The sequence below is a fragment of the Aquarana catesbeiana genome, linkage group LG07 (genome assembly GCF_042186555.1).
Source record: "Aquarana catesbeiana isolate 2022-GZ linkage group LG07, ASM4218655v1, whole genome shotgun sequence".
Taxonomy (NCBI): Eukaryota; Metazoa; Chordata; class Amphibia; order Anura; family Ranidae; genus Aquarana; species Aquarana catesbeiana.
The window spans coordinates 83,595,181-83,610,073 of record NC_133330.1 but is presented as its reverse complement, the minus strand read 5'-3'; the positions used below and the strand labels follow the sequence as shown (position 1 = coordinate 83,610,073).

Sequence of the window (14,893 nt, the reverse complement as noted above, 5' to 3'; positions counted from 1 at the left end):
CTGAGGAATTTTCTCCCTCCGTAGCGCCAGGGGGCTGTTCGTCCTGTCTTGCTAGCTCAGCCTCCGCTATCCGAGATGGAGCCGCCGTATATGAGAATCCCGGGGGGGGAGTGACGGACGCCAGACCCGCGCTGAATGTCCCGCCACACAAGCTGTACACTGCTGGCCCCGTAGACGTTCCAGCGCTTCTGCTGTCTCACAAGCGTCCAGCGAGATGAGATCGCGGCCCGGGCTTCTCGCTTCCCCCTCTCATAGCCAGCGCACTCTTCGGCCGGCTTACACACCCAGGCTCCTTCCTCTCCATAGATGCCGTCTCACGTCATCCCTCCCTCCCTATACTGGTCACATCAAATTCTGACCGTCAAGAACGCAATAACGTACAACACGTACGATGGGACAACACATACAACGTCTTGTACTTGCTTCAGAGCATGCATCATTTTTGGTACATCGGAACAGCATACAGACGAGCGGTTTTCCCGATATGAATTTGTTCCATCGGAAAAATATAGAACATGTTCTCTATCTGAATTTTCGACGTAAAAAGTCCGATGGCGCATACACATGGTCGGAATATATACAATGAGAAGCTCCCATCGGACTTTTCTGTCGGAAATTCAGACCGTGTGTACGGGGCACAAGGCATCTTTCACTGGGGGGTTTAAGCTGCCCAGGCTTTGAGCCTCAAGGTTCTATCTATTTTGTTATATTACTCTGTTTAGATTTTTCCTTTTATTTTTTACCAAGCCCAAGTAAAAAGAAAGAAGGAATAGGTGGGTCCAGTTTCCTTTCAAATGCTCCTGAGACACGAGCATTGTTTTGTAAAATTAAAAATAAAGAGTTACAAATTCTTTCACAGAAACATTTACTGTATAACCTTTACTGCTTCTGTTCTGTGGAAGGATACAATCTTTGTTTAATGTAACAAACAAATACTAGCTCTAAAGGGCATTATCCTATTTATATTCATCAGAAGAAAAATACATTTAAAAGTATAAATGAGAGGCAAGCTGTGCCCATGGGAAGCCATGGTCAATTTTCATCCACAAACACATGCAATCCAAGTCACAAATCGATCACAGAATTACTTTTTGTATTTCCAGATACTAAGGGTGAAAATCTGTTTTTAAATTCAGTTTTAGAAATATATATAAAGCCTTCCTAGCTAGCAAAATCCTGAAGCTCCTAAAGTTATTGTAAAGGTTTAGTTTTTTAATTTTTTTAAAACCACTTCAATACCAGGTACTTTCGCCCCTTCCTGCCCAGGACAATTTTGAGCTTTCAGTGCTGTCGCAATTTGAATGACAATTGCGCGGTCATGCAACACTGTTCCCAAACTAAATTTTTATCATTTTCTTCCCACAAATAGAGCTTCTTTTGGTGGTATTTGATCAACTCTGCGTTTTTTATTTTTTGCTAAACAAACTAAAAAAGACCGACATGTTTGAAAAAAATAAGTTTTTCTTTGTTTCTGTTATAAAATTTAGTTTTCTCCTTCACTGACGGGCACTGATGAGGCGGCACCGATGGGCACTGATGAGTTGGCACTGATAAGGTGGCACTGATGAGGAGGCACTGATATGTAGATTGATGGGCACTGATATGCAGCACTGATGGGCACCGATATGCAGCACTGATGGGCACTGACAGGCGGCACTGATGGGCACTGACAGGCAGCATTGATGGGCACTGACAGGCAGCATTGATGGGCACTGACAGGCAGCATTGATGGGCACTGACCGGTGGCACTGATAGGCGGCATTGATGGACACTAATAGATGGCACTGATGGGCAGCACTGTTAGGGGCAGGTACTGACAGGTGTTAATGCTGGGCACTGATTGGCACTGTGATGGACACTGATTTGAACTGTGGTGGGCACTTTATTGGGCACTGGCAGGGGGTTATGATGGGGCATTGACTGGGCACCGATTGGCAGCTTATAGGTACATTTGATGGGGGCTGTGCTAATAATCAGTGTGCTGATCATCAGCACAGACCCCAGCTCTGACAGGGAGAGCTGCCGATCGGCTCTCCCTGTCAGCGCAAACCGAGGAATGCTGTTTACCGGCACTTCCTGGTTCTCGCGATGATCAGCTGTGATTGCTCACAGCTGATCACGTGGTAAGAAGCCCCTATCAGAGGCTTCTTATCATGATTGGAGATGCGCCATGTCAGACTGACATGCCGCATTCGCGATGACGCCCAGTCAGGATAACAGAACCACTTCCCGGGCGTCAATCTGTTATAGGCCGTGCGGGAAGTGGTTAAATAACAAACATGTCATACTTACCTGCTCTGTGCAAGGGTTTTGGCCCCGATCCTCCTTTTCTGGGGTCCAGCGGTGCTCCTGGCTTCTCCTCCTCATCGAGTGCCCTCACAGAAACCCCCTTTCCATGGGGGCGGGCACGTTCCTGAGTCCTGTTGCTGTGTCCATTGACATAGACAGCAGGACACGGCCCTGCCCCCAGTGTCACTGGACTTGATTGACAGCAGTGAGAGCCAATGGCTCTCCTGCTGCTATCAATCTGTCCAATGAGGACCGGAGACAGCGGCTGGAGCTGCTGGGCTTGTTCTCACTGCTGGAACAATCAGGTTCAGGTAAGAAAAAGGGGGCAGCTGCAGCACAGAAGATTTTTCACCTTAATGCATAGAATGCATTAAGGTGGAAAACGCTGAGACTTTACAACTCCTTTAATATGGAGTCTGATGTGGACTTTACTTATATTTTTGCTTAGCCTTTTTCTAAGTAACGGATGTTTGATTTAGGCTTCATGCGCACTATCGTTTTTCATAAGCTCAAAAAAATCTAGAAAAAAATGCTGGCGGAAAAATAGGATTTTTATAACAGTTTATAACAGCTTACCTGTAAAATCCTTTTCTTGGAGTACATCACGGGACACAGAGCAACAGTAATTTCTGTATGGGTTATATGGCACCTTCAGGTGATGGACACTGGCACACCCTAGAGAGGAAGTTCAATTCCCCATATAACCCCTCTTCTTACTGGGAGTACCTCAGTTTTGTAGCAAAGCAATACACTTGCAACTAAAGAGGGGAGGGACCTCTGTGTCCCATGATGTACTCCAAGAAAAGGATTTTACAGGTAAGCTGTTATAAAAATCCTATTTTCTTTATCGTACATCACGGGACACAGAGCCACATTAATTACTGTATAGGATGTCCCAGAGCAATGCCACCTGAGGGGAGGGGACACAAACAAAAGTAGGGTGCAATCAGACCTGAGGACCTATACTGCTGCCTGCTGTACACTGCGCCAAAGGCGATATCCTCATGCCTTCTTACATCCACCTGATAGAAACCGATGAATGTATGGACTGAAGACCAACTTGCGACCTTGCAGATTTGAGCCATGGAGTTGCTGCCTTGCAGATTTTGAGCCATGGATCCATTTGCAGCCTTGCAGATTTGCCCACAAAGCACTAACAGCTCTGGTGGAGTGCGCTTTGATTTGAAAAGGTGGAACTTTCCTCTTCAAACCATAAGCTTGAATAATTACTTGCCAAATCCATTTGGCAATAGTGGATTTCGACGCTGCCTGTCTTTTCCTAGGACCTTCAGGCAACACAAACAAAACATCTGTTTTGCGAACCTGAGTAGTCGCCTTCAAATAGATTTTGACTGCTCTCACCACATCCAAAGAATGTAGTGACTTCCCTTCCTTAGAACAGGGTTCTGGAAAAAATGAAGGTAAAACAATATCCTGGTTTAGGTGAAAACCTGAAACCACCTTTGGTAGAAAGCTAGGATGAGGACGCAATACTACTCTATCCTTGTGAATGAGTAAATATGGCTCTTTACAAGAAAGAGCCACCAACTCTGATACCCTTCTTGCAGAAGAAATGGCTACCAGAAAAACTAGCTTCCTTGTCAAAAGGACCAAAGGAATATGTCATATCAGCTCAAAAGGCTGTTTCTGTAACGCCAATAGAACTAACTTCAGGTCCCAAGGGTTCAGGGGTGCTCTAACCGGTGGATTAAGCCGCACTACCCCCTGTATAAAGCTTCAGACCAAAGAATGCGAAGCAGGAGGACGTTGAAACAATACCAATAAGGCCGAGACTTGGCCCCTGATAGAAAGGCAAGGATTCTACCTATGACATACTTTCTAGGATGCCAACTCCTGGATTCACACCAGGAAACATATGCCTTCCAGACTCTATAATAAATGACTCTGGAAGGTGGCTTCCTTGCATTAATCAAAGTAGATATCACTGAGCTTAAAAGTCCACGATTCTTCAGAATGTGGGTTTCAACAGCCAAACTGTTAAATTTAGCGTTTGTAAAGTAGGATGGAACACCGGTCCCTGCAATAGCAGGTCTGGGGCCACCATCTTTACTATTTCTGCATACCAAGATCTTCTGGGCCACGCTGGGGCCACAAGAACTATCGACTTCTTTGCCCGCTTGATCCTGCGAAGAAGTCGAGGTAGCAGCAGAATAGGAGGGAATGTACAAATCAGTGAGAACTGATCCCATGGGGTCACCAACGCATCTGTTCCGCATACGAGTGGATCCCTTGTTTTTGACACAAAGTCGTCGACTTTGTTGTTGAACCTGAATCTCAGTTGGATCCGTAAGCATTTGCGCATTGTCAACTGGACAAGTCAAACTTTTATTCACAGAGGATATAGCAGCATCAATTGCTGGTATACTCCACATTTTAATGAATTTTTCCTTCATAGGATAAAGTGTTGAAAACTTTTTAGGAGGGGAAAAAAATGCTTATCTGGGTGATCCCACTCAGAATATATAAGCTTTTCCAGCAATGAATGTACAGGAAAGGCACGCAAGGCTTGAGGAGGCTTTAGTGAACCCAAACAAGAAGTGGGCTCTTCAACCGACTCAGTTAAGGGTAGCTTAAATGTGGAGTGGACCATTTCAGTAAGAGAATGCACCAGCAACTTCTCAGCATGTGAAGCTGAAGAAGGTCCTTCCCCACTCGATCCCTCAGAAGAGGAGTCAGTCTCTCCATGGTCACCTGAGGGGGATTCATTTTCCCCCTCCCGCTGTTCCTCTGTTTGAGGATCCTGGGTGGTAGAAGAGGACCTAATGTGCTTTCTTCCACTCTGTGAAGATGCAATTACAGTCGCTAACCTTTCCTCTAATCCACTGATAGTTGAGGAAAAAACCTCTTCAGTTACATAGACAGGGGCTGAAGTGTCGGAAGCAATTGCAGCCCCTGATGGCTCACTCTGACCAGCCTCCCTAGATCTTTCAGGGGGGATGGTGTTGCAGAGGGGGGGGCCTTAGGGCCTGAGGGTGACCCTTTTGTGGCCTCATTTTTTGCGGTATTTGTGCCATTCCCTCTGGTTATGGTGCAGAGCACAAACGCAGAGGTACAGCCAAGAAAATGCACCTACTGCTGAGCAATATTCCAGCAACTGGCGCTGCTATTAAGCTCAGCCTGATGCAAAGTAAATGTGTCCTGGGAATGCCTGTGTCAACCAACACTCACATGCGACCTGTCTGCTCGGTGTCCCTCCTTTAGCTGTATGCACCTGAAAAAAGGTGCACTTTATAGCTACACAGACCGCGCTGTTGGCGCTGAAGCACGCCAACGCCACTAAGCCCCGCCCCCTTTCCTCCGACCACCCACCACGCCACCCTCCCTCATCTTTTTCAAAGATACAGCTTTCCCACGCGAGCAGGCTGCGATCTGCTGGATCATATATGGAGGAGGGCTGGGGTGGAGGAGAGCCGCCAGATGGAGGACCACCGAAATGGCGGTGGCAGCTGGAACGGCGCGGCACACCGCCAACTGAGCCATGCTCCCTCTGTCTCCTGGGGTGAAGCTGTCCAGGTGGGGAAACATTCCCAAAAGGAAAAAAAAACCCTACCCTTGCGTCTTACCTGGGGCTTGGGCAGGAGGAAGCATGCATCTTGACACAGAGGCGAGACTGACAAGCATGGAATCAGGTACGTGCTCTTGATAGACCCCGGTGGTGACTATAGGCATGACAACATTTACTTTAAAGGAGAAATGTCCACAAGAATTAGAAAAATTCGGTAGGAATCTTCCTTACCTTATCCAGCTGCAGGGTTCAGTGGTAACAGACCCAATCTTCACCTCTCACGGTGGGCTCCATTTAAAAAACCTTCAGGGACTGGGGCCCCCTTTTTATCGGGAGATCCACAGCCTTGGGCCTGTAAAAAGCACCCCGCCAGGAATATAGCTAAAAAAAACAAATACTGGATCCTGGGGTCCAGCTCTCTAAACTAAGAAGCGTTACAGGTAAAACCTTGTTTCTTCGGGCACGAGGCCCGGGTACCATTCAATTTGGTCTGGAAAAGACACTTTGAATGGATCCGGTTGTATGGCTTCCCCTAGTAAGGAATATTCCAGCGGAGCTCAGCACAGCACATCTTTACTTGTGACCAACACCTAAGACACTGGCTAAAAAACTGAGGAACTCCCAGTAAGGGGAGGGGTTATATGGGGAATTGAACTTCCTGTCTAGGGTGTGCCAGTGTCCATCACCTGAAGGTGCCATATAACCCATACAGTAATTACTGTGGCTCTGTGTCCCGTGATGTATGATAAAGAAAAGCATTTTTGTGCTAGCTTCTATTAGCATTTCAGTAGCTTTTAGAAGCATTTAGAAGCTTTTGGGCACATTTAGGAGCATTAGCATTTTATTTGCGTTTTTGCAGTACATGAAGAAAAAAAAAAAAAGCTCAAAAAAGCTGTTGGGAGCATTTTGGCAGCATTTAGAAGCAGCTAGGAGCATTTAGAAGCAGTTAGGAACATTCAGCATTTTTTTAAGCTGGAAAAATGCTCCAAGAAACTCTACAAAAACAATTTTATTTCTGCTCCTAGACGCTGAAGCTCAAAAAATGCTAATAGCCTAAAGTAGTGTGTATGGGCACACTATTTAGCTTCTGGGAGCAGAACAAAATTCTAATAACATCTTCTAGGAGATTAAAAAAACGCTAGTGTGCATGGAGCCTTAGGATGGTGAAGAATAAACAGTGAAGGGTTTTTAGGCAAAGGGTGGTAAAGGAAGCTATAAGAGGTGCAGCAGAAAAGGGATGCGAGTGTCGAAAAATGATGAGATGACACGAAAGGGAATAGGGCAATAAGTAGTGGACTGAGGGGAGTGATGTCAAACTGATGAGACATAGTTATTGGACTGTGATGCACACCATAAATGAGTAGGAGAGTGGTTAATATATTACAATTACTTAAAAAAACATGGTAACAAAACCACAAAGTGGACCTTGAGGATGGGACTAAAAGCCCAGCCACTGAAGAAGCAGAAGGTACAAATAAGAAAGCACAGAACAAAAAACATTTAAAAGCATAAGGCAAAGGTAGAATTAGTATAGGGTGGACGACTGTATAATATATTAGTGCATAAAAAAAGGAACCAAAATGACGATGACCAGAGGTATCACTTTATTGTTAAGTAGTTACTCCATGGTTAGTATATATTGTTCTGACTACTCACTTTCCTGTTTGAAAAATTCTGTTAACATTCTGCAGCCTGCCTAGATGACACAAGCCTGAAAAGATGCCTTTAGCGCCTTCTAGTTGTATTTGAGTGTATGTACACTATATAAACTATTACAATAGATGAAGTGAGGTAAGAATAATGAGAACAGAAACTGATGCAACATCATAAAATGTATATAAAATATACTGGAAAATACGCATTGCAATAAACAAAAAAAAACATATACATGAAAATGCGGTGTATAAACATCATTACAGTAACAATTTTTTGACTTTCAAAAACCTGCCAAATTTGTTGGATATTATACCATTTACAGCTAAATAGCAGATCATTTGAACAGCCCAACCCTCTTACATGGGCAGCTTGAATCTGATTATTTGGAATCGTCAATACGTTTCTCACAATCAGGAAATCATACCTATATTAATGTCTAGTATTTCAGCTGCATTGCCTTAGAGATACACAGGCTTCTCCTAAGGGTCACAGAAGTGCTAATCATTTTGCACTCCTGTGACCCGTTTTCAGCGGTCTGAAGTCCGCTCTCTACTGACGTCCCCAAGATCAGTCGAGGCAGCACGTCATTCCGACTTCAGAAGTCTGGATCCGCCAGCTGTCTTGACTGATGGCAGTCTCAGCATCTAAGCAACACGCTGAGACGGCCGCTCCCTGCCCTTCCACAGCTCAGCGCTTCAGTGAGCGTGGATGAACAGAGCAGAAGAGATGCCGACAGTCAGCAGCTCTCCACTCGGGGAGGAGTAAGAACCGAGCCATCGGTGGTGTTCAGTGGCTCAGTTCTCAGTGCAGAGATGCCGGGGGACCGCTGCAGCATCGGTCTGATTCTGCATCCACCTAGGTAAGTATGAATCTCAAGAAAAAAAAACCCATACTTCTCTTTTAAATTCTACCACAGAATAAACATTACCTGTAACACACTGATTGGAGTTGGCGTCGCAGGGAGCGATGTGGCTGAAAGAATGCGAATAATCAATGGATTGAGCTCCTGTGTTTGTTGTTGTGACAGTAAAGGGGAATTTATGCCCAAAGTCATATAGCAATCTAATATTTTATCTGAGCTTTCCTGTATCCGACCTGTAACAGCTAGATCTCCTGTAAAAAGAAGAATGAAAAAGACACAACCACTTTTATTTATACTGCACTAGTCAATTGGTTCCTCCTGTGATTATTTTAAGGCAATTTACCAGTGTTTCTATTTCCCCAGGTATAGATTGAGCCAATAGGGGGTTATAAGCTTTTCACACGAAAACTGCCTGAAAAAATAACACTCCCTTGGACTGATAAGACTGCAGCCCTTACACCCAAATAGATGCTTCTCCACCCCCTCACAAACAGATAGTAGTCTGATGTAGCATCCTGATGTTTAGGCAGGGTTGCTAGTAAATTTACCTGCAAGGTATAGTTGCCTTGGCCAATTGATAGGAGATCAATTGATTCCACCCTAATTCTGGAATTGCTGCACTTCTTTCTTCTGTCACTAGATGGCCGGGTATCTGGTGGCATTAGATAAGACAAGAGCATAGCAAGGACAGAGTAGGAATAGATGGGGTGTCTCAGCCAATGGGCAGGGATTTTCTTGGGTTCCTTGGCCTGCTGTGAGAGCCTACTATTTTGAGTGGAGTCATGTGATCTGGGTTCTGTGCCACCTGGACGGCTGTCTGGGTGGACGTGTGTTGTATTGCCCCGGGCTGCTAGGCCAGAGCCCGAGGCCTATCCCGGGGACATCTGGCTGCTAGGCTGTCTGAGGGTCTATCCAGAAGCAAGAGAGTAGCGCAGGGTTGAGACTGTGGCTTGCAGTCCAACCAAAAGTGACGGTTCTGCCGGCCGGAGAACCTGTCGTAGTCGGAGGTAGAGGGGAAGCTGTCGCCACTAAGGGACCATTCACTTTGTTACCAGGGAGCACCGTGAGTAGCTGAAGCAAGTACAAGAGCAGTATTCTCACCAACCGGGGATGGTGAAGAATTGGGAAACTTCAGCAGGTGTCAAGCCAGGGACCCAGCCAGCGGAGGTGACACTTGCAGAACAGTTTTGTGTGCCAAGCCAGGGACCGAGCAGGCCAGAGGGGTAACGTTTGAGGAGTATATGTGAGTGCCAAGCTAGGGACCCAGCAGGGACGCAGGGGTGATGCTTGAGGAAGACACTCAGTGAGAAGATTGGAAGAGCTCAGGAGATCCAGTGGCAGTGGATCAGTGGGTCTAGGTGATAGACTGAGAGCTCAGTTGTGTGAAGATATAAAAAGCAGATTTTGGAGGAAGCAAAAGAGTTCATTGCAATCTTTGCTAGAAACTGTTCAAGACTGTTGCCATAGGAGACAGCATGTCTACACATGCAGATGTGGTGCCCGGCTGGGTACCTTTCCCTGCATGGCTGTCTACCTATAGAAGTCTCGGAGTCTGCCAATTAACATTGCAACCTACTAAAGAGTGTCCTGGCCCTAACCCTCTCTCCCACAGTTCTGTTTAAGAGCAAATAAAACTCTTTGCATTCAAGAAGTGTCTGGCGCCCATTAATCTACCTCCATTGCACCCACCATGCCTCGTAACCCACTCTGCACAGAAGGATGTCAGCTCTCAGCTAACTCTAGAGGTCACCATTAGGCCTGGAGAGGCTCGGGACTTGGGTACATTACCATTCTGTATGTGTCACCACCCACCACCCCAACCCTCTGCAACGGCGCTTTGCGGGTCGTTTTAACCCTTTTTCGGCCACTATCGGAGGCTAAAAGTGCCCCGCTAGCAGCCGAAAACCTCTGCAAAAACGATGGTAAAACGCCGCTAAACATAGCGGCGTTTTACCGTCAACGCCCGCCTGCTCCAGTGTGAAAGCAGCCTTAAAGCAGTTGTAAACCGCTGAAAAAAACCCCAAACAAAAAAAAAACCTGCAAGACAAAGGCATAATGTACTAGTAACCATTGCATACTAGCACATTATGAAATACTTACCTTAGATCGAAGCCCCCCCCCCAGCAGCACCCGGTCACCGATAAGAGAGCTGAAATGTCTCCCCGGGCTTTCTTCTGGGTTTGCAGGCTCGGGTGCTGTGAGTGGCCAAAGCCGCGATGACTTCACTCGGTTCTGGCAAGAAGCTCTGAAGATCCAGCATGGTATGCCGGACCTTCAGAGCGCATGCGTCGCTGATATCAGTGGATGCATGAAGGGTGAATATCTCCTGAACGGTGCACGTTTAGGAGATATTCATTTTACCTACAGGTAAGGCTTATTTTAAGTAAAAACATCAATGCAAGGTTTACAACCGCTTAAGTGCAGCAGGAAAAAATAGGTCTTCTGCCCTACCAGACAGGACTGTGTTCCAAGCAAAGGCTGTGTAAAGTTCTGCTTAAGTGCAATTCACATTGCCCCTGCTGCGCTTTGGCCACAACAGAGGTGCAGCACAATGTACTCACACCGTTTTTTTGCAGGTTAGCTGCACTTTTCCATAGACTTCTATTGTGTTCCATGGTTTTGGGGCACTTTCTGAAAGAACGCCAAAAGTCCTGCGTACTTTCAGAAAATGTACCAAAACCACAGGATACAATAGAAGTCTATGGGAAAGCGCAGCTAACCCGCACAAAAAAATGCAGACACACTGCCTGCGGCCAAAGCACAGCAGATCAGTGTGAAACTGCCCAAAAGACACCTTTCAAACTGAGGCAGTTTTCAGGCATTTTAGAGCTTAAAATAGCGCCTGAAAACTGCCTCCCATTCATTTGAATGGGTGCTTTCACACTGGGGCGGTAGAAAAAGACCTGTAAGCAGCATCTTTGGGGCGTGTTTGGAGCGCTGTAAAAAGTGCTCCAAAAATGCCCCTGCCCATTGAAATGAATGGGCAGCGCTTCCAAAGCGTCTTAAAAGCGTTTAGAAAGTGCCGCAAAAGGGGGCATTTGTGGGGGTTTTTAAGGATGCGTTGTCAAGTGACCTTAAAAAAATTGCCCCGCTAGTGTCCTAAAAGCGCCGCAAAAACAACCCACGCTTTAGCGGCTGTTTTAGCAGCTCTTCAGTGTGAAAGGGGTCTTAAGCCCCATACACACGATCCGAATATCGGACGAATGATCGTCCGTTTTTGTTTGCATGCTAATCTCACATCGAATCTGATGAGTTTACTAAAGTCCCGAAAATTCCCGTACGACAGAATAAAAATTCGGAAGCGATGTCATGTGTTGCAATGCATTTGTATTGCATTTTCGAACGATAGCTGTACCGATTAAACGAAAATCGTACGATCTGGCATCGTACGGAAAAAATTTCCGTGCATGTCCGATAGAATAATATCGGATGAACTGTCCTGATCGGCTCTCGAAAGCTCTGTACTAACGATCCGATTATCGTACGATCGTTTCGAATGCGGCATTTTACGTACGATTTTCGGATCGTGTGTACGGGGCATTAGGATCCTTCCACACAGATGTTTCAATCAGATCCACCTGTCAGCTGTTCAGGCAGGTTTGAATGGAAGCCCAATGTTAGACCCCTTTCACACAACTGTTCTCATCAGATCTGCTTGTTTGTTATTCAGGGGTCCATTCACCACTATGGACCAGGAAGTGTAAACAGACTTGTGTCCATTTACACCTGCTGACCTCCGATCTAATCAGGTCCACTAATAACAAACAAAAGGGGACCCGTTCTCCTCCATGTAGGCGGATCAGAAGGTAGTCAGCTGTCCATTTACACCCGGCTACCCATGGAGCAGAGCAAGCTCTGTCTGTGTCCGCTCTGCATAAACTAAGTGGACACGGACCTGTCATCTGCCCTGCTGATCAAAACAGAAGGCACCCGTGTGAAAAGAGCCTTAGGCTATAGGCAGGCAGATGTAATACAGACAGGCGTCCATTTACATTGACCATCTCCGAGTTCATCTAGGTCTGAAAAAAATGCAGAAATTCAGACATCCATGCTGTTGTGCTCTGATTCAGCAAAAGATTTGTTCTTGGATCCCCTGCTGATTGAAATGGATGCTGTGCATCTGAAAAGTAAACCTGTAAGCAATATGAGGGTGCAATTATTTATCTCCTTTAAAAATCTTAAGCTGGCCATACTCCACACAATTTTCTTATGCAATTTTCTTTAGATTTACCTTCAACTGTGTAGTGCAAGGGCCTGCCTGACTGTATACAAATTGAAAGTGTTTAGGTTAGGCTTCTTATTATATGGTTTTGGTAAATCTAAAGGAAACTTGTACAAGTAAATTGTATAATGTAGGGCTGCAACTAACGATTATTTTTATAATCGATTATTGTTTCGATTAATCGAATTAATAACCTTAAAAAAAAAAAAAAAAAAAGTGTGGTGTATAATTCAGTTAATATGTAAAGTTTAAAAAAAAGGCAATTTCTTCTTAAATATCTATATGCAGTGGTAAATATAAATAACCAACTATATGATTAGGAAGCAAAATCTCTTATCCACTCTGAGAAGGACAGACAGAAGAGATATACTGTATATACTATTAGAGAAGATATACTGTATATACTATTAGAGAAGATATACTGTATATACTATTAGAGGATATATACTGCATATACTATTAGAGGAGATATACTGTATATACTTATATACTATTAAAGGGTGAATCTGGTAACTATCAGACCAAATTTTTTTATTAAAAAATCAAACAATGTCTTCCTTCAAAAAAAAAAAGTAATTTTAAGAATGTTCATTTCGATTTTCTAATCGTTAGTGGGGGTCTAATCGATGTTCGTTTTCAACCACACCGAGGGGGAAATTTGGAAATAATAGAAAACTTCTTGGTCAAATGAATTTTCAGACAGTGTATGTGGTTTTCATTCAGAAATTACATTTGTTTTAAAAACAGAATGTTAAAAGCAAGTGAAAATTTCAAACAACATTCTTTCATTCAGCGAATAAACAAAGATTTTTTTGTCTGAATATTCTCGTCTGAAAATTGATCCGTATGGCCAACATAAGGCTCTGTACACACCTATGCAGTTTGCTTTTGATCTGTTTCTGCAGTGCTTTTTGCTGTACATTTTGATTTTTGCGCACGTGATTTTGCTGTGATTTGCGTTTTTGCATTTTTTTGGCCAATTTGTTGGGCAGATTAAAAAACACAAATTGCTGCAAAAACACATTACATGCTTTTCTGCAGCTTCTCCATTGAAGTATATTGAACCAAAAAAAACACCGTTTCGCGTTAAAAAAAGTCCCTGACCCTTTCCAAATATGCAGCAGCTGAAAAAAGCATAGATGTGAAAGTGTCCCATAGGAAACCATGTAAATGAACTGTAGTGCGTTTCTGCAAAAAGCACCAAAAAACACATAGGTGTGAACCAGGTCTAAGACGTTTAGTAACATAATGGGTTTAAAAAAACTAAAATTAGCCCTTTATAGTGCAAAAAAAGCAGATAATCACTACTGTATGGGGTTCATTTTTTTTACTGTAGAACTGTAAAAGTAATATTTACAGTAGCGATTATTTACTCTTTTTGTACTATAAAGGGTTCATTTTTGTTTTTTTTAACCCCATTATGTTACTGGCCAATTAATTGATTATGAAAATAGTAATCGATTAAATTCATAATCGATTAATCGATTAGCTGTTTCAGCCCTAGTATAATGTATGGCCAGCCTTAAGCCCCGTACACATGATCAGAAAATTGTACGAAAAATACCGCTTTCAAAGCGATCGTACGATAATCAGATCATTAGTACAGAGCTTTCGAGAGCCGATCATGGCAGTTCATTCGATATTATTCTATTGGACAGGAACGAAAAAAAATTTCCGTACGATGCCAGATCGCTTTTCATTTAATCAGTACAGCTGTCATTCGAAAATGCAATACAAATGCATTACAACACATGACATCACTTCCAAATTTGTATTCTGTCGTACGAGTATTTTCGTGACATTAGTAAACTCATCAGATTCGATCTGCGATTATTATGCAAAAAAACCAGACGATCATTCGTCCGATAATCTTATCGTGTGTACCGTGCATTAAGGATGAGCTGCGGCGTGTTCGCACAGCCCACATGCAGAGCCCGTCAGGAAGTCGGCACTGCGCTGCGCTAATCACAGGCAGTGAGACATTGTCCCGCTGCGTGGCTGCAGAGATCGGGAAATGTCTCACTGCCTGTGATTAGCGCAGCGCCGACTTCCTGGCGGGCTCTGCACGTGGGCTGTGCGAACACGACGGAGCTCATCCTTAGCGGACATAGTCACTTGCCTGACTCTCTGGCTTCAATTTTTTTAATCACTGACCAGGATCAGGTGTGCAGATCAGGAAATTATCTGCATACATGCTGCAGCATTTTCAAAAGGCATAAAAGGCAAAACCAGCCTTGATGTTTTTTCTCAACACAGGTTTTCTTTAAATTGCGCTGAATTTAAAAGAGTTCAATTAACAGTATGATCAGACATAACAGTACTCATAATATAAAAACAC

General features: G+C 44.3%; 1 protein-coding gene across 1 annotated transcript in view; it reads right to left on the bottom strand.

The window, feature by feature from the left end:
- CFAP92 (cilia and flagella associated protein 92 (putative)) overlaps window positions 1-14,893 on the bottom strand; it is a 303,652-nt gene that overhangs the window by 142,260 nt on the left and 146,499 nt on the right. The window contains exon 9 of the mRNA XM_073592393.1: window positions 8,400-8,584. Within this exon, the coding sequence (XP_073448494.1) occupies window positions 8,400-8,584 (185 nt within the window). The remainder of the gene's footprint in view (window positions 1-8,399; window positions 8,585-14,893) is intronic.